The sequence below is a fragment of the Macaca fascicularis genome, chromosome 14 (genome assembly GCF_037993035.2).
Source record: "Macaca fascicularis isolate 582-1 chromosome 14, T2T-MFA8v1.1".
NCBI lineage: Eukaryota > Metazoa > Chordata > Mammalia > Primates > Cercopithecidae > Macaca > Macaca fascicularis.
The window spans coordinates 6,049,837-6,070,487 of NC_088388.1; the positions used below are offsets into that span (position 1 = coordinate 6,049,837).

Here is a 20,651-nt window from a genome sequence, read left to right on the forward strand (position 1 = left end):
TGGCAAAAATTTAACTTAGAATCCAAAGTAATACTAGTACTTTTAAAATGTGAGCAAGTCTTACTTCCAGATGAACATGACTGCATTAATATTAAACACAGGTGGATTTTGCCCAAATTCTGCAAGTCAGAGACAACTGCTGCGGGCTGCAATAATGGAATGTGCAGTGCTAATTCTTCTCAGGTGTCATTTGTCTTTCCCATCAACTTCACTGTTCCAAGCTAGCCTTTTCTACATTTTAGGTTTGCAAGTAAACTAAGCGTGGGCTAGAAATTTTTAAAGTACCATAGAACTAACAAGCAAGAAAAAATCTGAAGACTGACTTAGTAAAATTATCTCATATTTGACAGAAGAGAAAAAGAGACCCCAGGAAGAGACTCTCAACATCACAAAGAACTCAATTCTCCTGACTTTCAGTCAACGTATTCAGCAAAGAAAGTATACTCTGGTCTGCCAAATAATAGTGCGAATGTTTTCTATAGTATTTAAATATCTATGATTCTTCAAATCATCAAAATATTTGTATATCTTCAAACCTATTAATTTTATCAAATAAAGAGGCCACTTAGCTTTTTTCTCACAAGACAGTTCATTTAATAGTTATTTTTCCAGTACTTGATTTATATAACGATTGGTTAAACATGAAACAAACATGATAGTTAAATATTTAGACTCTGAAATCTAACCTCAAGCCCTTAAACCTCAATTCATACCACAGTCAAGTGGAAAACTGCTCTAACCAGGAGAGAGTGGGAGAAAAATGAGACCAAATAAGCTTACATGTTTTAATAACAAATTATCACCAGTGGAGTCTTGATCAGTAATTGTGGCATTTTCTGTGTTTTCAAATGGACTTGCAAGAATCAGTGCAATACAAATTTCCACTTGTGTATGCAAAAAGTTATTCCATGTATATTTGAAGAACATGTTCTACAAGAAAGAAAAACCATGTTTTATTTGGTTACCTCAATGTTTAAGCCAATACTTTAATACATTTATAGAAGAGTGATTTAATAAAGTAAAAATGATGTGCTCTCAGTCCAAAAGGACCAATTAAAAGGAACACGAGTTCACATCATTAGTACTTGCATAACCAGAGTTTCATTTTCTGTGGTTTCAGTTACCCATAGTCAACCATGATCTGAAAATAGGTGAGTATAATACAGTAAGACAGGCTAATGCAAGAGATGACACTCACATAACATTCATTACAGTATAGTATTATAATTGCTCTACTTTATTATTAGTTATTATTAATCTCTTCCTGTGCTTAATTTATAAATTAAACTTTGTCACAGGTATGTATAGGAAAAACACATAGTATATATATATAGGGTTAGGTATCTGTGGTTTTGGGCATCCAAACGGGGTCTTGGAAGGTATCCCTCATAAATAACGGGGACTACATGGGGATGTGAAATACTGCTTTAGAGCCTAAATGGCATGCTATCTGCTTATGTGACATGCCAAAACTGGCATGGAATCTAGTAAAAAACCAACGACAAACATACAAAGACAAGAGAACGTTTCTCCAAGAGAAAGGGAGTATCATTTTTGTTTTCAAAGCAACTAACATAAATACTAAGTGTGGTAAATTTTCTATAATTTTCAAGAAAATTTATAAGAATTTCATTTTGATGCAACAAATATTTACTGCTTTGTGCACGGTATTGTACGAGATGCAATATGGCAGACTGAGGTACACAAAAATATGGTCCACAATCTTGAGGTGCTCATGACTCAACTCTGGCATACAAAAACTAGAACTATCAGCAAAAACAAATGGTACGAGAGGCAGCAACGTGAATTTCCTGGAAGTACAAGGGTTTTCAAATTACTTGAAAAGGTAATAGCAATTCAAAAGGTAAAGAATTTCTAAAAGCACAAAATGCATCAAGTATGTATTTAGGAAATGGTTGGATCTGGTAATCTAATCTCAGAATGAAAAAGTAATGAATGACTCCTCCAGTAGTCTCATCAAATTAAGTCTCATCAAAAGGAGTCCTTAAGATTAACAGAATAAATTAACAATAACTGTACACTTTTATTAGTAAAATTAAAGACTAGTGATTAATGACTTCGCAGTTATATTCCCAGAGTTTTATACACTAGAAGGTAAGACAAAAACTACGTCCCCAGAGGGCAATGACCATGCTAGCTATCAAAAAAATGGTGATTCTTTAAATCTTCATCTCTTTTTCCAAATTGCTCCTGTTTTCTATGCTCTATACTGATTTAACCCAAAGCTGAAATCTAACAAAAATATCTCACTGATGCTAGGAATCATAATGATGTGGCTGATAAAGCACGTATGAGTTTGAAATTGGGTGAATTCAAATCTTGGCTTCACCACTCACTAGCCGATGGAACGTATCCTCTCTCTGGGCATGATCTGAAAAACATATCCTCCCTCTCACTGTAATGTTCACCTGGCTGTCCTGGAGATCACCCAGGATCACATGAATAGTGTACAGAAGATGAACATTACAATGCCCGTCATAAAGTGAACAAACATCTCCTTTGAAACACCCCCAAATCTCCCCCAAATATATGATGTGCCCAGATGTCTTGTGAAACCTGCTAAAGGGTTAACCCTCATGCTTTCTGTGCTGTGGGTGGCAGCACAGAGAGAAGCATGGGCTTCAGAGCTGGGCCTGTGGATTCTAAGCACAAACTCTGAAACTGGGGAATTCAGGGGTCAGGGAGACCTAAATCACCCCTGGGCTTTCCCTTCTCCTTCCATCAATAAGCACGCTAATAACTGTCTCAAGGAAGAGTCAATCCAGACTCAAATCAATTAAGACCATATGGCATCAGGTACATTATACAGATACCTCCCAGTGGCAAGAAGATAAAGGTTTGTCCCCTCACTAAATACGAACAGAAAACAATGCTGCACCCAGCAGTCATCGTCCACGAGACGGAGCACAAGGGAAAGGCCGATGTCTCTTAATCATCTTCAAAATCCTGTGTTACAATTCTTTATACAAAGCAACAGTAGATGCCTAGTGAACAATTATAAGCATTCAAAATTTATGATAAACTCAAGGCAAAAACTACATAAAACACCATTTATGCTCAGACCAAGAAAAGTCACTGACATATTGTAAATCTGTAAGGTTGTAACTTGGTTAAATTTCCATGAAGTATCAATGGCAAATTAAAATGTCTGTGAGCAGGGAAAATCTCACCAATATGACTCCAATGCTATTCAGCTCCATAAGGTCCCCATTTATACTGCTGGTATTGGTTTGAAGCAGGCTGGATATCAATCTAATGACATTCAACCGGGTATTCCCCACAGGAGGATCCAGCACACCCCATGTGGTCTTCATCACACTTTTCTGAAGAAGAAAAAGCTTTCCAATTAAATTCAGTTAAATGAACAAAGCAAATGGTGTATTTGCTAAGACATGACTCTAGTTCAAATCCTGCAAACAACATGGCCTTAATTTTACACCTGAAACAAAATCTAAAGTTGCTCTTGATATCTTTCAGATACAATGAAATAACCAAGCAGGAAAAAGGAAAAAAAAGCAAGTAATTTCCCTGGACCATAAATTTTATAAGAAATCAAGTATCTCCCTGCCTCAACATTCCAAGCTGTCATGAGAAGAAAGCAGAAGGCTGCAGAATACCCTAGGAAAAAGCACAATATTTCAAAATCTGACCAGAAATCTAAACTAAAAGAAGTTATGGCCGGGCACAGTAGCTCATTCCTATAATCCCAGCACTCTGGGAGGCCGAGGCAGGTGGATCACTTGAACCCAGGAGTTTGAGACCAGCCTGAGCAACATGGTGAGACCCTGTCTCTACAAAAAATACAAAAATTAGCCAGCCATGGTGATGCACACCTGTAGTACCAGCTACTCAGGAAGATGAGGTGGGAGAATCACCTGGGCCTGGGGAAGTTGAGGCTGCAGTGAGCTGTGACTGTGCCACTGCACTCTAACCTGAGGAACAGAGTGAGACACTGTCTCCAAAAAAAAAAAAAAAAAAAGGAAGACGGAAGAAAGAAGGAGGAGGAGGAGAAGAAGGAGGAGGAAGAAAGAGAAGGAGGAAGAGGAAGAAAGGAAGAAGAAAAAAGAGGAAGAAGAAAAAAGTAGTAGTAGTGGTAGTGGTGGTGGTGGTAGTGGTAGTAGTTGCTACAAGTGGTTTTGGAATACAATCCTCAGTCTGAGCCAAATCTGTGATAAAAATGCAAATTCAGACATTGCCTCTGGATCACAAACCTGAAATGTGATCATTCTAAACCTGTTCTTGTCCATCAACAGGAGTTTCTATAGTCCGAAATCACAAAAGACAGAAGCAGAACATTTCCTAACTTTAGAAGTCTGAGAGCAAGGGTGGCATGTCACACCCTAGGTCAGGCTGCCCTTTCTGCCCTTCCCCATCCACATCAACAGCCTCGCTCCCTCTGGCTCCCACCCTCCCGAGGACTGACAGAGCTGTAAGGCCCACGGTTCTGCTCTCTATGGAAAACAGCTCTAATTGGCAGGCTTTGTAAAAAACTTCATGGATCTACTTACAGACACATCACATAGTAAAACCAGGTGCAAAGAGAACTCACTCAGTCCTCGGAGTAACAGGGAAGCCCAAACAAGACCCTGCCTAATACTTTTGAATCGGGGCCAAGAACCAGATGCCACCTGTTGGTCCACCCAGAAAGAAGATGGGCAGGCCACCTAAGACACAGGTTGGGCCCTTCCTCACATACCTTCTTCCCTGTCAGATCCTTCTCCCACCTCTGTCTTCCATTTGTGATGTTCTATCCTCTTCTAAATCTTTTCTTTTTCTTTCCTTACTGTTTTTCTTCCCAGGACTGGCACGAAGGATGATCACTGTCAAACACCAACAGAGGCACCTTCCCTAAGGGCGAGCACCAACACTATGGTCCACATTCAACACAGGCTGAATGCAGATAAGAAGATGTGGCTGGAATGGAACCAGCAGAACAACGCAAACTCTTGAGCACAGCGATGGAACCACGACCTGCTAACCAATGGCATCGGGTATCTGAAAAGATGATCTGAAGCTCAACTAGACTCCCTTGGTTATGTAAGTTATCCTGTACTCCCACAACTCCAAATAGTTAAATAAACAGAAAACATCTAATTTAGAAGTGAGAAACTAGTATTCTGAATTCTCAATAACTCACACAGTAGATAACCACAGAGATACACACTATATGGGACACCAGATTCAATGACATAGGGCAGAAAAAAAAGGAAACTTAAGAACTGTTGCTGGGAACAGAAATCGCACGGAACTGAATCTTCCACCCTAGACTCCAAACGCAAGTGATTCTTCCCCTTATCTAAATCTGTACCAATCCAAGGGGCGAAAGAACATCGTTTATAGACTGCTGACAAAACTCTTGTGGGTCTTCACTGAGGAAACAGTCATTTTAAAATTAGCACATGGGAGGCTCTGTACTGAAAAACCTCCAAGTCATATTCTCTCCAAATTGTACACTAACTTCAACCTACTCTTTCTTAAATAAGGTCGACTGTACATCAGACATATACTGCTCCAACTCTGAATAAGAAAACACAATTTCAAAGATCAGTTTCTGAAAGATTAGCTTTTCCTGAAACATTCAAAAATAATATGTTATGCTACAAGAAGAAAATTCTTTTTTCTTTATTGGCATGTAAGTACCCAAGAATTCACAGAAGAATGAAAAGGTAAACTTCCTAAGCAGATGAATATTTTGTTTAATTCTCCATTCTCCACTCAAAAGCAGTAAAAATCACTGACGGTGTTACCTTTTCACACATTTGGTACATGCAGGCCGCAGCCAGTTCTGCCACTCCTAAGGCCCATATACATTCGAATGACTGTGTCAACCCAATTACTGGCTGGGCAGCCATGCTTAAGATAGCTCCCCTACCTTGGGTGGCTCCAGCAGGAGTTCATGAAAAGATCCAAGTCTTCCTCTGATGGCTTCTAGAACACTCTTGTTTACCGAACAAGCTGAATGGCTCATGCCTGGTGGGCAGATTTCTATATGGCCTTCGAATCTTGAAACAAAGCAAGGTAATTTTAGTTATTATAATTTCAGAACAAATCATTCAAGGTTACCAACCATGTATGTCTTTACTTAGTGATTATATAATAATGGCTATATCAACATTTCTGGCTGTGGGAAGAAAGGCTAGGAAGAAAGCATAATGAGGCAGAAGAGGGTTAATAAAACCTCAGCCTCTATAACCTGCAACCCAAACAGCTACAGTATCAGGTAAGAAATTACATGTTATTTCTTCCCATTCTAAACGTTGTAAGTTCCTCTAACTGACCAGGAAATTTAGAGCAAAAGGAATCCAGTCTCTGGATTATAGGGCACCCCACACTGCCTGCCAGTTTGGTTTGTTATTAATGAACAGGCCTATACTTGTTCCATACAGTTTTTCTTAGATAATCAACATTATTTCCTATTTAAAAGGTTTAAATTATTCTACACAAAGCTCATCTATGCTCACTATAACCTACTTCTTACAGGAAAATAATTATAGGTGGAATGAGAGTTGGGTAAATACTCAAGGATAGGAATGCTAGGTGACATTAAAAATGTTTAACTTTCTAAGAACTGACAAATATTTCTACGAAGTGGCTGTATTCCCACTTTACATTCCCAACAGTAATGTGTGTGACTTCCAGCTGCCCTGCATACTGCACTGAGTACTGTCTATTCTGTTTGTCTGCTTTAGCTAAGTAGTGGGCTGAATGATGCTCTCCTACCCAAAACATATGTTCACATCCTAATATGCACAGCCTGCAAATATCACCTCGTTTGGAAAAAAAGATCTTTGAAGATGAAATTAATTAAAGATCTTGAGATGAAAGAATATCCTAGATTATCCAGGTGGGCCTTAAATGCCATCATAACTACCTTGGAAGAGAGAAGAGGCAAGACAGACACAGAGGGGAAAGCAATGTAAAGAGGATGCAGAGAGATCACAAGCCATGGAATGCCAAGAACTACTAGAAGCTAGAAGAGGAATGCCTAAGCATCTCTGAAAGGAATTCAGCACCATCAACACCTTGATCTTAGACTTCTAGGACTCAGAACTGTGAGAGGATAGATTTCTGTTTTGTTGTTGTTTCCTGGGCTCAAGTGATCCTCCTTCCTCAGCCTCCTAAGTAGGTGTACAGGCACATGCCACCATGCCTGGCTTTTTGTTTTGTTTTGTTTTGGTAGAGATGGGGCCTTCTCAAGTGATCCTCCCGCCTCAGACTCCCAAAGTGCTCAGCATGAGCCAACACATCCAGCCTAGGTATTCTTCATATACCTGGATATAAGTCTCTTCTCACACATTATCAATATTTTCTGGCAGTCTGTGGCCTGTCTTTTAATTTTCTTAACAGAGTCTCAGAGCACAATTTTAAAATTTTAGTGTAGTCTTGAGTTGTCAATTTCTGTTTTATGAATTGGGTTTTGGCAATATATCTGAACAATCTCTACATAACTCTGAGACAAAGATTTTCTTCTATTTTCTTCTAGAACTACGAGTTTTATGTCTAGTTCCATCATCCATTTTGAGTTAATTTTTGCATAATCTGCAAAATACATATCAATGTCCAACTTTTTGCATAAAATACCTAACTGTTCAGGACCATTTATTGAAAACACTGTCCTTTCTCCACTAAAATGCCCCCATGCCTCTGTCCAAAACCTCCTGATCACAGGGGTGGGTCTACCTCTGGACTCTGCTCTGTCCCAGTGATCTGTACATCTATTCTTTCACTACACCGTCCTGATTACTGTCACTTTGTATTCAGTCTCAAAATCAGAGTGTGAGTCCTCTAATTTTGTTTTCTCTTGCAAAATTGTTTTGGCGACTGTACTTACTTAGATTCTCGTGCAAGTTTTAGAATTCACTTGTTGATTTCTAAAAAATCCTGCTTATAATTTGTTTGGAATCACATTGGATCTACAGGTCCCTTTGGGGAGAAGTGACATCTTAACAATATTGAGTGTCCTACTCCATGAACAGAGTATTTCTCTCCATTTATGTAGGTCATCTTTGATTTCATCAATATTCTATAGTTTTGGGGCATTAAACCTTGCACACATTTTGTTAGGTTTGTATCTTAGTATTTCCTTTTCTCTATGCTATAAAAAATAATACTTTGAAAAAATTTCAAATTCCAATTGTTCATTCTTAGTACATAGAAATGCAATTAATTTTTGAGTGTTGACTTCATACTTGCAATCTTGCTAAATGTATTTGTTAGTTCTAGGAGTATGGTTTTTTTTTCTTTAATGTTCTTTAGGATATTCTACAAAGACAATCCTGACATCTGTGAACAGAAGCAGTCTCACACCACCCCTTCCACTCTGAATGTCTTTTCTTTCTTTCCTGCCTTACTATTCTTGCCTGGACCACCAGCATGGCTTGAATTAAGAGTAGTGATGGTGAATATGCTTGTTAGGTTCCCCAGTTTCAGAGAAAATCACTTCGGTCTTTAACTATTAATAACTATGTTAGTTATGGGATTTTTAAAAGAGGGCTTGGCCAGGCACTGTGACTCACGGCTGTAATTCTAACATTTTAGGAGGCCAAGATGGGAGAACCACCTAGGGCCAGGAGTTCAACACTAGCCTGGGCAATATAGACTCCATCGCCACAAAACATTAAAAAAATTTGGCTGGACATGATAGCTTGTGCCTATAGTCCTAGCTACTTCAGGAGGCTAAAGTGGGAGGATCACTTAGGTCCAGGAGATCAAGTCAGTAGTAAGCTACGATTGTGCCACTGCACTCCAGTCTGAATGGCAGATCTTATCTCAAAAAATGTAAATAAAATGAAAGAGGGCTTTATCAGTTTTCATCCAAGTTCCCTTCTATTACTAATTTGCTGAGATGTTTTATCATAAAGGAATTTAACAAAATTGCCGGGCGCGGTGGCTCACGCCTGTAATCCCAGCACTTTGGGAGGCCGAGGCGGGCGGATCACAAGGTCAGGAGATCGAGACCACAGTGAAACCTCGTCTCTACTAAAAATACAAAAAATTAGCCGGGCGCGGTTGTGGGCGCCTGTAGTCCCAGCTACTCGGGAGGCTGAGGCAGGAGAATGGCGTGAACCCGGGAGGCGGAGCTTGCAGTGAGCCGAGATCGCGCCACTGCACTCCAGCCTGGGCTGGGCGACAGAGCGAGACTCCGTCTCCAAAAAAAAAAAAAAAAAAATATGGTTTTTCTTCATTGATCTGATGTGATCAGATCTGTTGTCTGTTGATGTGAAGATTTTTGAAGGATGAATGAGCCTTGCATTCCCAAGACAAACCACACTTTGTCATGATATGTATTATCCTTACAATATACTGTTAGACTTGATTCACTCATATTTTCTTGAGGAATTTTACATTTCAGCTCTTGTGGCATCTTGCTACTTGCAGTCGGCCCTCTGTATTCACAGGTACTACATCCACTGACTCAATCAACTGTAAATGAAAAATATTCAAAGAAAGCTGGGCGAGGTGGTTCACCTAGTCCCAGCGACTTAAGAGGCTGGGGCGGAAGGATCACTAGAGGCCAGAAGTTCAAGGCCAGTCTGGGCAACATAGTGAGACTGCATCTCTAAAAAAAGGTGAAAAAAAAAATGCCAAACAAAAAATACTATTTAAAATAATAAAAGAGCATAACATATATCATTTACATTGTATTACGCATAAGTAATCTAGAGATGATTTAAAGTATACGGGAGGATATGTGTAGGTTATATGCAAATACTATGCCGTTTATGAGACTTGAGCAACCGCAGATTTTGGTATGCATGGGAGTACTAGAACCAATCCTTAGCAGATACAGAGGAACAAATCTAGTTTTTGTTCCCATGATTTTGTGTAGTTTAGTCTAGTTTCAAAGTGATGCTGGCTACATAAAATGAGTTGGAAAGAGTTCTCTCTTCTATATTCTGACAGAGTTCTTCCATCTTTGGTAGACTTCACTAATGGAGCCCATCAAGGCCAGGAGTTTTCTTCGTTGAAGGTTTTAAATGTAAGTTCAATTTCTTCAACTGATATGGGGCTGCTCAGGCTACCTGCTTCTTCTTCAGTCATCTTTGGCAATTATTTCCATCGCATATAAACTGCTGAATCTGTTTAATGCATTGTTTGTAGTATTCTCTTATTATTCATCTAAAGTCCACAGGAAACAGTGTTAAAGTTCAAAGGACACAGTCATTCCTATTATTTGTAATTTGTCTCTTTTCTATTCTTTTCCTAATCTGGATGGAAGTTTATCAATTTTATTGATCTTTTCAAAGAACCAGCTTTCGGTTTCACTGATTTTCTGTATTATTTTTCTCATCTCAAGTCCACTGACTTCTGCTCTGAATTTTATTATTTCTTTCCTTCTGCTTGCCTTGGGTTTGCCCTGCCTTTACCTTTAATTTGTAAGGCAGGAGCTTAGATCATTGATACACATTCTTTCTTCTTTTCTAACATAACCACTTAATGTTATAAATTTCCTTCTACTGCTTTAACTGCATTCCACAAATTCTGACAAGTCCTATTTCCATTATCAATTAGCTCAAAATACTTTCTCTCATTTTCTTTGTCATTTCCTCTATGACACTTGGATTATTTAGCAGTGTGTTAATTTTCAAGTATTTGAGGCTATTTCAGAAATCTTTTTTATTGATTTCTACTTTAAACAAAGTATAGTCTAAATACAAATGTTACATGATTCTTATTATTTTAAATTTATTAAATTTGTTTTATTATGAGAAACTGGTCTCGTTATCAGCAAATTCCTATGTTGAAATTCTAACTCCCAATAAGATGGTATTAGGAAATGGGGCCCTCAGGAGGTAATTAGGTCATGAGGGTAGAGCCCTCTAAATGGAGTAAGTATCCTTATCAGAAGAAACAGAGTTTGCTTCCAATCTCTCTGCCACGTGAAGCCATATTAAGGTAGTAGCTGTCTGAAAACCAGGAGGGAAGCCTTCACCAGACACTGGATCTGCCAGTGCCTTGATGTTGGACTTCTCAGTCTCCAGAACTGTAAGAAATAAATGATGTTTAAAGCCACCTAGTCTATGGCAGTTTTTTATAGCAGCCTGAGCTAAGACACTTGGTAAGCTTCATGTACACCTGAAAAGAATGTGCATTCTGCTGCTGCTAGGGGAGTGTTCTACAAGTCTCAATTAGGTCAAGCTGATTGCCAGCGTTAAGTCTTCTGCATTCTTAATGACCTTCTGTCTAAATGTTCTCTCGACTTCTACAGAATAATTTTATAAATACACAAAAAACGATGGTACAGAGTTCCCATAGAAGCCACACAGTTTCTTTCCCCTATTAACATATTAGTATTGTACGTCACAATTAATGAACCAGTATCGATACATGAAATACATACTTTATGTAGCTATCCTTAGTTTTTAACCTAATGTCTTTTCTCTGTTCCAGATTCCCATCCACGATACCCATTATATTTAGTTTATATTTAGTTGTCAAGTCTCCTAAGCCTCTTCTTGGCTGTAACAGACTTTGTTTTTACCTACCTTCACAGTTTTGAGTAATGGTCAGGTATTTTGCAGAATGTCCCTTGACTGGAACATTCTGGAGTTTTTCTTATGGTTATGGTTTTTTGAGAGAAAGATTACATGGGTAAAGTGTGATCTTTAATACATCATATCAAGAGTATATGCTGTCAACAAAACACTGGCTACTGGCTTTTCTTCTGGGACAGGGTTTCCCTCTGTCATCCAGGCTGCATGCAGTGTAGTAACCACAGCTCACTGCAGCTTTTCCAGGATTAAGCGATCCTCTCACCTCAGTTACCCAAACTGCTGGAGTTTCAGGCGTGAACCAATGAGCTTGGCTCTAGCAATTAACTGAATATCTGGCTGAGGTAGTGTTTGCCAGGTTTTTCCACTGTGAAGTTACATTTTTAATTCTCTTTTTCCCATACTGTACTCTTTAGAAGGAATTATGCACAGTCCACACTTAGGAGTAGAGAGTGCTATTCTACCTCCTTGAAGATGAAGTACCTACATAACCTATTTGGAATTCTTCTACATGGGAGATCTGTCTCCTTTTACCCATTTATATATGTATTTTATAATTTGGGCTTTAACACAAAATGAGTTTATTACACAACTTATTCTGGCTTTGACCATTGCGAACTCTATTTAGTTGGCTCCAATGTCCCAATGACAGCTGCCATCATTTGGGGGTTTTAATTTTTTTTTTTTTTTTTTTAATTTTGAGGATTTCCTTATTTTCTGGTACTGTAAGTTGTTTCAGACTTACATGTTTCTTGCCCTGGTCACAGAACCAGCCAATTCTCTGAGGAGCTCTGGTTCCTTTTATTGGAGAACAGTAATAGAAACCAAGATTCTGGGCACTTGCATTTGCTCCTGGAGGCACGTCATTATTGCTGGGACTTCTCGGCTCACAAGTATCTTTTTTGTTTAACTCTTCATACTTCAGTATGGATACTTTCTAAGGTCCTATGATGATTCTCTTCTCAACTATGTCAACTAAGCCCAAAGGCATTCTTCATTTCTGCTGTTTTTCATTTCTAGCATTTCCATAGGCTCTTACATCTCTCTGCTAATATTCTTCATCTATTCATATATTTTCCACTTTTCCCACAAGTCTTTAACATAATCATATTTACATTTAAATTATCTGACAGTTCCAACATTTTTGAATCTAGTTCTACTGATTGCTTTTTCCCTTGACAGTTTGTTGGCGTTTTTATCTTGTTTCTTGTAATTTTTGGTTGATAGACGGACATCTTACATAAAAACTGATGTAAATAGCATTTATATAAGAATGAACATGTCTCTTTTCTAGGTCTTAAGTGTGGGGATTTGAATCAATCTAGTCATCTGCAGAGCTAGATTTGGGCTTTGTTGTTACTATGATTTCTCAAGGTGCACTAAGAACTTCAAGTCTGTCTCAAGTTACATGGTGTTTATGGCTAAGGCCAGTTTGCCAGGTGTCTCTCACTGTCTGCTCTGCCCATCAGCTGAGGTCCTCTCTTTAAACTTGCTCCTGTGACTTACAGGAGGCTCCTCCCCGACGCTAGCCTTTCCTCCACAGCAGTGTTGTTACTGGATCACGAGAGGCCTGGTGGAGAAGGAAAGGATGCAGGAATGCTCTGCTTTGTTCAACCTCAGTCTTAGGCAGTTGAAGTGTACCCAGGTCTAGGGTTGAGGCCTTCTCAGTGATCCTGCCCTTACCCTCGTGGTAGGGGATTCTCTAATGGTCTGGATCCAGAACGTATTCCCACTTCTACCAGGGGACAGAGGGCTTTTATTGCTAACCTGTTCCCAGTGGCTTAAGAGTTTTGTTCAGTAGGGGCAAGAATAGAGAAGGATCCTGGAGGCGTCGTGTGTATTTCTCCCAAGGGCTGCTCCTCCATTCCTCAGGCCTAAACTACAATGAAAGCTTTCTCTGGTCTCTGCCCTGCTGTTAGTATTTCTTGTCCGGAAGGGCTTGCAAGTGTGTGTCTTGGACTGCCAGGGTCCCTTGTGTCTGGGACTGTCAGAGTTTCCTTACTCTTTGACCTTTAAGATGCTTTGGAAGTTACATGACCTATTGTTATTCTACTACATTTATTTAAAACCACACCTGAACTATAATTTTACTGAGATGAAGATACCATGTATGAGAATGTACCTCAACTGCCCCAGTATAAGAACTCCAATATGTACTAATTGACACTTTTCTCCTTATTTCTTGAGTTTTGTTAAAATAATCTGGAACTCCTTCCATTTTTCAATATTTGACTTATTTCGATTATTTATTCTTAACATTTAAACTTCATAATAATATTGTCACATCCCTACCCATTTCTTGATCATAATTTACCAATATGTTCCCTTAGTTCTTCATTCTTATTTTTCTGGTTGGCTTTAATAAAGTCTATCTTCAAGTAATTTCATCTCATCAACAGTACACAGATGAAACACTGAGTGTTTGCCCTCACATATCAACAGAAATGTTTCAGCCTCAGAATCCTGCACTATGTTGTTCAGTATTTATTTAGCTTCATAAAGGAGACATCTGGCAATCTGACTGGCTTCACAGGTAGCCCATTTTTTCTTATACAGATACTTCTAAGATTTATTCTTTATCCTCGGAATTCAGAAATCTTATCAGTATAAAGCTAAGATCTGAGTCCTATTTTATTTATTTTATATGTGACAAGAGTCTCACTCTGTTGCCCAGGCTGGAGTGCAATAGCATGATCTCGGCTCACTGCAACCTCCGCTTTCCAGGTTCAAGTGATTTTCCTGCCTCAGCCTCCCGAGCAGCTGGAATTACAGGCACACGCCACCATGCCCAGCTAATTTTTGTATTTTTAATAGAGACAGGGTTTCACCATATTGGCCAGGCTGGTCTCGAACTCCTGGCCTTAAGTGATCTGCCCGCCTTAGCCTCCCAAAATGCCCGGATTATAGGTGTGAGCCACCACGCCTGGCCCTGAGTCCTATTTTAAAACTTCAATCTTGCGTTGCGTGGTATTTGGTAAACCTTTTCTGGTTTTAGGATAAGTTCCTTCTGGTCAGAAATTTCCCTTTATTGTTTCTTATATTACTGTTAACTTTGTTTGCTCTTTAAGTTGTACATTTATGTGTTTTTCACTTCCACACACAAAAATTTATGCTGTTTTTCCCTCATTTATTTCTCAAGTAGTATGAACCTCACAGGACCACCAAATGTGTTTTTAAACCACTTTTAAGAGATGATGTGATGGCCCTGTAGCCTGAGTAGCAAGAGAGTACTATACCCCTGGGGTAGGAAGAGGGCACTGAACCCCTGGGGTAGGAAGACAGTACTGTACCGCTGGGGTAGGAAGAGGGCACTGTACCGCTGGGGCAGGAAGAGGGCACTGTACCGCTGGGGCAGGAAGAGGGCACTGTACCGCTGGGGTAGGAAGAGGGCACTGAACCCCTGGGGTAGGAAGAGAGCACTGTACCGCTGGGGTGGAAGAGGGCACTGTACCGCTGGGGCAGGAAGAGGGCACTGTACCGCTGGGGCAGGAAGAGGGCACTGTACCGCTGGGGCAGGAAGAGGGCACTGTACCGCTGGGGCAGGAAGAGGGCACTGTACCGCTGGGGCAGGAAGAGGGCACTGATTTTCCTAGAAAGACACAGGTAGGCAAACAACCCCCAAACTACAACATACTTGAAGCAGTGCCACCACACTGCCCTTCCATTAGTATTGACCAAAGATTAGGCAAAGCAGCAACAGAGATCAGGAATTGGGGAAGCAGGGATTGGTTGGTAAGGTTGTCTTCACTATTTTGCTAGAAACCTAAATTACACCATCAAAAGTAAATACAGAAACCGTGAATGGCTGAAGTTTCATATGCTAAGGATGGACTCTGTCCCTTGTTTAATGAATGAATACTGGGGTAAAAAATACAAATTCCAATCTCTATATCACACAATCCTGGAAAACTTACGATTCTCATGCTCTAAGAGCAGTTAGAAAACTCTGATAATAAGTAAATCTGCACTGGACATAAACTATAAAGAATAACACGACACACATTAAATGGCTGGTCTAGGGGCGGAAGGCCACACGTGGGAAAAGTAGGCTTTATTTCTGATTATAAAACACGTAGCAGAAATTCGTCCTTAAAGGCTCAAGCCACTTGCCCATGCATTTTAAGACAGCCTCAACTGCAGTGCCCTCAAATGTGAAACCCAGGAAAACACCACCTGAAGGCCTAAGTATCTGTAAAAAGGAATGAAAGGAATCACAAGATAGAAAGACTTTCTCAATGACCAGGAGAGCTACCCACTGACCAGGGACACCTATTTTCAATTATCATGAGCAAGAAATAAGCTTCTCTATTTCTGAGCCATCATACATTTTCGATTATAGCATTTATTATAGTAGCATTTTCCTAACTACTACTACAAAAAAAAAAAAAAATGACTAGTCTAAATACTGCCAATAAATAGTGTCACCAAACCACAGTTTTCAACTGCATCCCTATATGTGGTATTCATATAAAACTTGGCTATGGTTCATATAGTAGAAGGAGAATCAGCAACTGCAATTCAAAGGTACTCTATGACAGCTTATCCACCAAGAATTGAACTCTTAACTTTAAAAAAATCTGAAAGCAAAACAATATGGTTCATTTTGTAAGACATAAGAAAAGCTTACGTTGGTCGCCGTGTCTCAAGCAAAGTCAGCAATATCTGGATTGCACTGACTATGGCTGATTCATTTTTCTCCTTGTGGAAAATATTTGATAGAAGCTGCTCTATAATTTCTTGCCTAGGGAAACAAATCAATAATCACTAACTGCAGTATCACTTATCACCAACAACTTCAGAAAAAAAGACGACGGCACAAGACAAGCGTCACTGAAGAGTTCAATCACACTTGGGCATATTTGTTTTACTATTTTATTTCTATATACTTATTAAAGTAGGCAATTGATCCTATTTATAATTTACACATATGCACGCGCACACAAACACACTCACTCACCCTCCTATCTCTTTCCCTCAGCAAAATAACCTGGGCCATGCTTGTCTTTGCCAATTTTGTTGAGAGCCAACAGAATTTCAAGACAAAGTCACCTCCTACTCAAACCAAGACTCTGATGATGAATGATGATGATGATGATGATGATGATGACTGGGGCTGGGGGTGGCAAGAAGACATAGAAACTTTCACCCTCACTAAAGAAGGGAAAACATTCAGAAAGGCTATTAGAACCCATGAATGTTCATGAACGTTTTCCCACAAAGGCATGAATGTGTAATTAGCAAAGATCTGAAACAGAAAAAAGAAAACATCAGTTGCTGCATTTTACTCTACAAATAAAATTTGAAAAAGCAAAATAAAATGGCAGCAACGAAATAAATGTGACTAAATTAAATGTCCAAAAAGCATTATCTGCAGGCTCTTTCCATTACACTTCTCTCATACACATCATAAGATCACAATTAACATAAACCAGTTCACTGAATTTATATTCTCAAGGAAAACCTTAGTCTGTTAGCCGCTCAGTAATTTTCAAAATTCACGTGAATTAAGAAATGGGGCCGGGCGCGGTGGCTCAAGCCTGTAATCCCAGCACTTTGGGAGGCCGAGACGGGTGGATCACGAGGTCAGGAGATCGAGACCATCCTGGCTAACACGGTGAAACCCCGTCTCTACTAAAAATACAAAAAAAAAAAAACTTGCCGGGCACGGTGGCGGGCGCCTGTAGTCCCAGCTACTCAGGACGCTGAGGCAGGAGAATGGCGTGAACCCGGGAGGCGGAGCTTGCAGTGAGCTGAGATCCGGCCACTGCACTTCAGCCTGGGCGACAGAGCGAGACTCCGTCTCAAAAAAAAAAAAAAAATGGAGGCCAGGTGCAGTGGCGCACGCCTGTAATCCCAGCACTTTGGGAGGCCGAGGCAGGCGGATCACAAGGTCAGGAGTTCAAGACCACCCTGACCAACATGGTGAAACCCTTTTTCTACTAAAAATACAAAAATCAGCCGGGTGTGGTGGTGCACGCCTGTCATCCCAGCTACTCAGGAGGCTGAGGCAGGAGAATCGCTTGAACCCAGGAGGCAGAGTTTGCGGTGAGCCGAGATCACACCACTGCACTCTGGTGACAAAGCCAGACTCCATTGCAAAAAAAGAAAAAGAAATGGAGTCTCGAATCTCCCTTACAGTGTGACAGGCAGCTGGGTTGTCCTTGGTTGCTCACCTGACACCTTATCCCAAGGTATAGTTGTGTTCAGTGTACTGTACACCAGTTCCTTGACCGCCTCTTGCCGACATAGGGCAGCAAGTAGGAGAGAATCTCTATTTTGGGGAAACAAAACTAGTATCTAACCTAACTTGAGAGGGTCCCCTTGCAGGAGGAGGTTTTTCAAGTACTCCCAAACCAGCATTAAATTGCTTGTGAGACCTCTCACCAGAACAGTACAGTACTATAAAAGTCACATCACACACAGCAGCCTATACACTAACTGTTCGGTATGGAACTGAGCTCTGGAAAACAAACTTTAACAATAAATATGTTTTTCTTCAACAGCAGCCTCACCACAGGTGGAGGGGTACTGACAGCATGCGATTGTGGAAGTCCACACTCTCTTCATTCAGTCATAGCACTCTTACTCATCAGCAGGCACTGTCACTTTTGTCAGTACAGATGCCTGAAGGGAATAGCTAACAGGGGCCCTAGCCATTTCACTGTCGTATCAAATTGGAAGTCTATTGTATCCATGAAAGAATTCTACTAATGGACAAGAAAAACATAATAACCAGCGAAAACTTGACAGTCAAAATACAATACCACAATAGCTGCGCCACATTCTGAGTTTTACCCGAACACACAAATATCACCAAACCCCGAAGAAACAGTAAACCGAAGGACTGAAGCTTATCAAACAAAATAAAAGGAATGCCTTCACATTCTTTCAATAAAAAGGTATTTAATTACATGCGAGAAAATATATTCACTTCCACGTTTTAAAAAAAAGCAGTTTCTGGATAGACATCACTAAAACTTATGATATGAGCTGTTTCCTGCATGAAGCCATCCAGGTTCTTTATCCATGCCTTTGGGACAATGGCTCATTTTTTTTTTTTTTTTATGTGAATGGCCACAGGAAAAATCACTTATAAAAAACCAATTGGCTCAAATGAATGGGGTCAAACCCAACTTGTTCTAAGGTCATTAGTATCAAGAATTCAGACAGAGTCTATTCTAATAAAACTGTTTTTTAAAAATTTTTGAACTTCAAAAATTTCCAGAGTCACTAAATAAAATGCATTCAATTTAGGCCCAGATTGCTTCCCAAGCCAAACATTGTTTATTTAACACTTCAGTCCGCTTTCTGAGATTTCTTGGTACCACTACCACTCTTTAGTATCTTCTTTAATCTTACCTCATTTCAAATTTTTCCAGATGTGCTAATCTGCGCTTAACATTTACACATGTGACATTCCTATATACAGTGGTGTTCACACTGTGGGTTACTTAGCATCATAATACAGAGCTCAGCAAGCTATGTGTACATTATGTATTGCCAGTACAGTGATTTAATAATGTAATATCATTGTTAAATAATTATAATTTATCAAAAAGATATTACATATTATCACATAATAGATTAAATATACACAGATGCTATTATGATTAATAAGTTTACTAAAATAGAAATCTTTTCTCAGTGTGTATTGTCTGAATCAACAGACACTAAAAGATGTGCAGTGTGTCAAATATTAGAAGCGGTGGGTTCTCATTCTCAAACAGACTGTGGGAAGCACTATGACAGATTTTCTTGCCACCGTTAAATGCAATGGAGGTTTCACTTGGCAACAGGGCCACTGATTCATCAGGTCCATGTATTTGAACACAGTTACTCCAACTAATTTAATGATGTAAACTCTAGGTATTTACCTATCTTCATCCCAGAAATTAGTTACCTGATCTAGGACTAAAACACAGCTTGAAATATAAAAGCTAGTGTGCCCATGGGCTCTGGTGGCTAGGTTACATATTGGGTCCAAATAAAGTTGTGTGGACGGAGGGCTTGGAGCGGCACTGAAGAACTTAGCAATCACTACTAAGCAGTCTGATATTCGGGCAGAACCTGCACTGTCTACTATGGGAGTCATTCACTACATGTGGCTATCAAGCACCCAAAATTTAACTCGTCTGACCAGCATGTTCTAAGTATAAAATACACACTGGATTTCCAAGACTTTGGACAAAAACATTTTAAATTACATGTGGCTTTGATTCTATTTCTACTGGGCAGCACTGCAGTGAGCCATATGACACTGCTGATATTCAACATTTCTAACCTACTGAAATGGCAATTTTACAAGGTTCAATCTAATTAATACCACAATTTGTATTTGAATGTGGGATGTCTTAAAAGTTTTAAAGGACTATATATGCCACAGTGCAAGAATTACTAAAATAGGACAGGTAAGATACCATTTTACTCGGAAGCCGGCAATCTTTTGTAGTTTTGCTACTTCAGAGAACTCAACTCCTTCGTATTCTACATGCTAGGAAAACACAACTCCACTTCGCAAAGACAGAGTTGAAGACACGTTAACTTGTCTGTAATGTATTCCTTGCCTGTCTTACATGTGTCAAGGAAATAATACAACATTTTATTTTAATAAAAGGGCATTATAGGTAGTTAAGCCAAAGATGCAAAAGTTTCAATATATAGCAGGAATAAAAAGGACTGACAAAAGCATTAAAAACAATAATAGAAGTAAACTGAAGCAAGATTGCCATTAGTACTTAACATTGCTAGCTGTATGCATACTTTCCAATTATTCTTCCATAGTGAGGAATGGCCTGATTATTAAAATAACTTTCAGCTGTCTGAATGCAGGTCAAATACATGCGAAGTCGACAGTAAACATTCTTTCTGAAAACATGTGAATCTAGAAAAAATAGCATCCCATCCCCAAGCTGTCTTCTACCTAAACATGAAATAACTGTCCCTAATCAGCTGCAAAGATACAATAAAGCCTTAAAGATCATCTGATAAAAGCCGCTGACTAAAACATGCAACATTCGTACTTACACAAGACTATTCTTCATCAAAAGACCCTTGGAAGTTGTGATGACAGTTATTTCTAAATGACTACCACATCTTAGGATCGCTCTACAGAATTCCATTTTACAAATAATTAGAAAA

The 20,651-nt window shown here is 39.4% G+C and overlaps 1 protein-coding gene across 50 annotated transcripts in view; it reads right to left on the reverse strand.

Moving 5' to 3' along the window:
- PPP6R3 (protein phosphatase 6 regulatory subunit 3) overlaps nucleotides 1-20,651 on the reverse strand; it is a 159,680-nt gene that overhangs the window by 46,479 nt on the left and 92,550 nt on the right. For 47 of the 50 annotated variants that reach the window (XR_012422964.1, XR_012422963.1, XM_074013010.1 and 44 more), the window contains 4 exons: nucleotides 16,141-16,254; nucleotides 5,894-6,023; nucleotides 3,192-3,344; nucleotides 781-930 (listed from right to left, as the gene is read on the reverse strand). Coding sequence is in view for 48 of the 50 variants with exons in the window: in XM_074013010.1 (XP_073869111.1) it covers nucleotides 781-930; nucleotides 3,192-3,344; nucleotides 5,894-6,023; nucleotides 16,141-16,254 (547 nt within the window). In the remaining 2 variants the exon portion in view is untranslated. The remainder of the gene's footprint in view (nucleotides 1-780; nucleotides 931-3,191; nucleotides 3,345-5,893; nucleotides 6,024-16,140; nucleotides 16,255-20,651) is intronic. The other 3 variants (XM_045370623.2, XM_045370622.2, XM_074013015.1) reach the window with 1 other exon arrangement.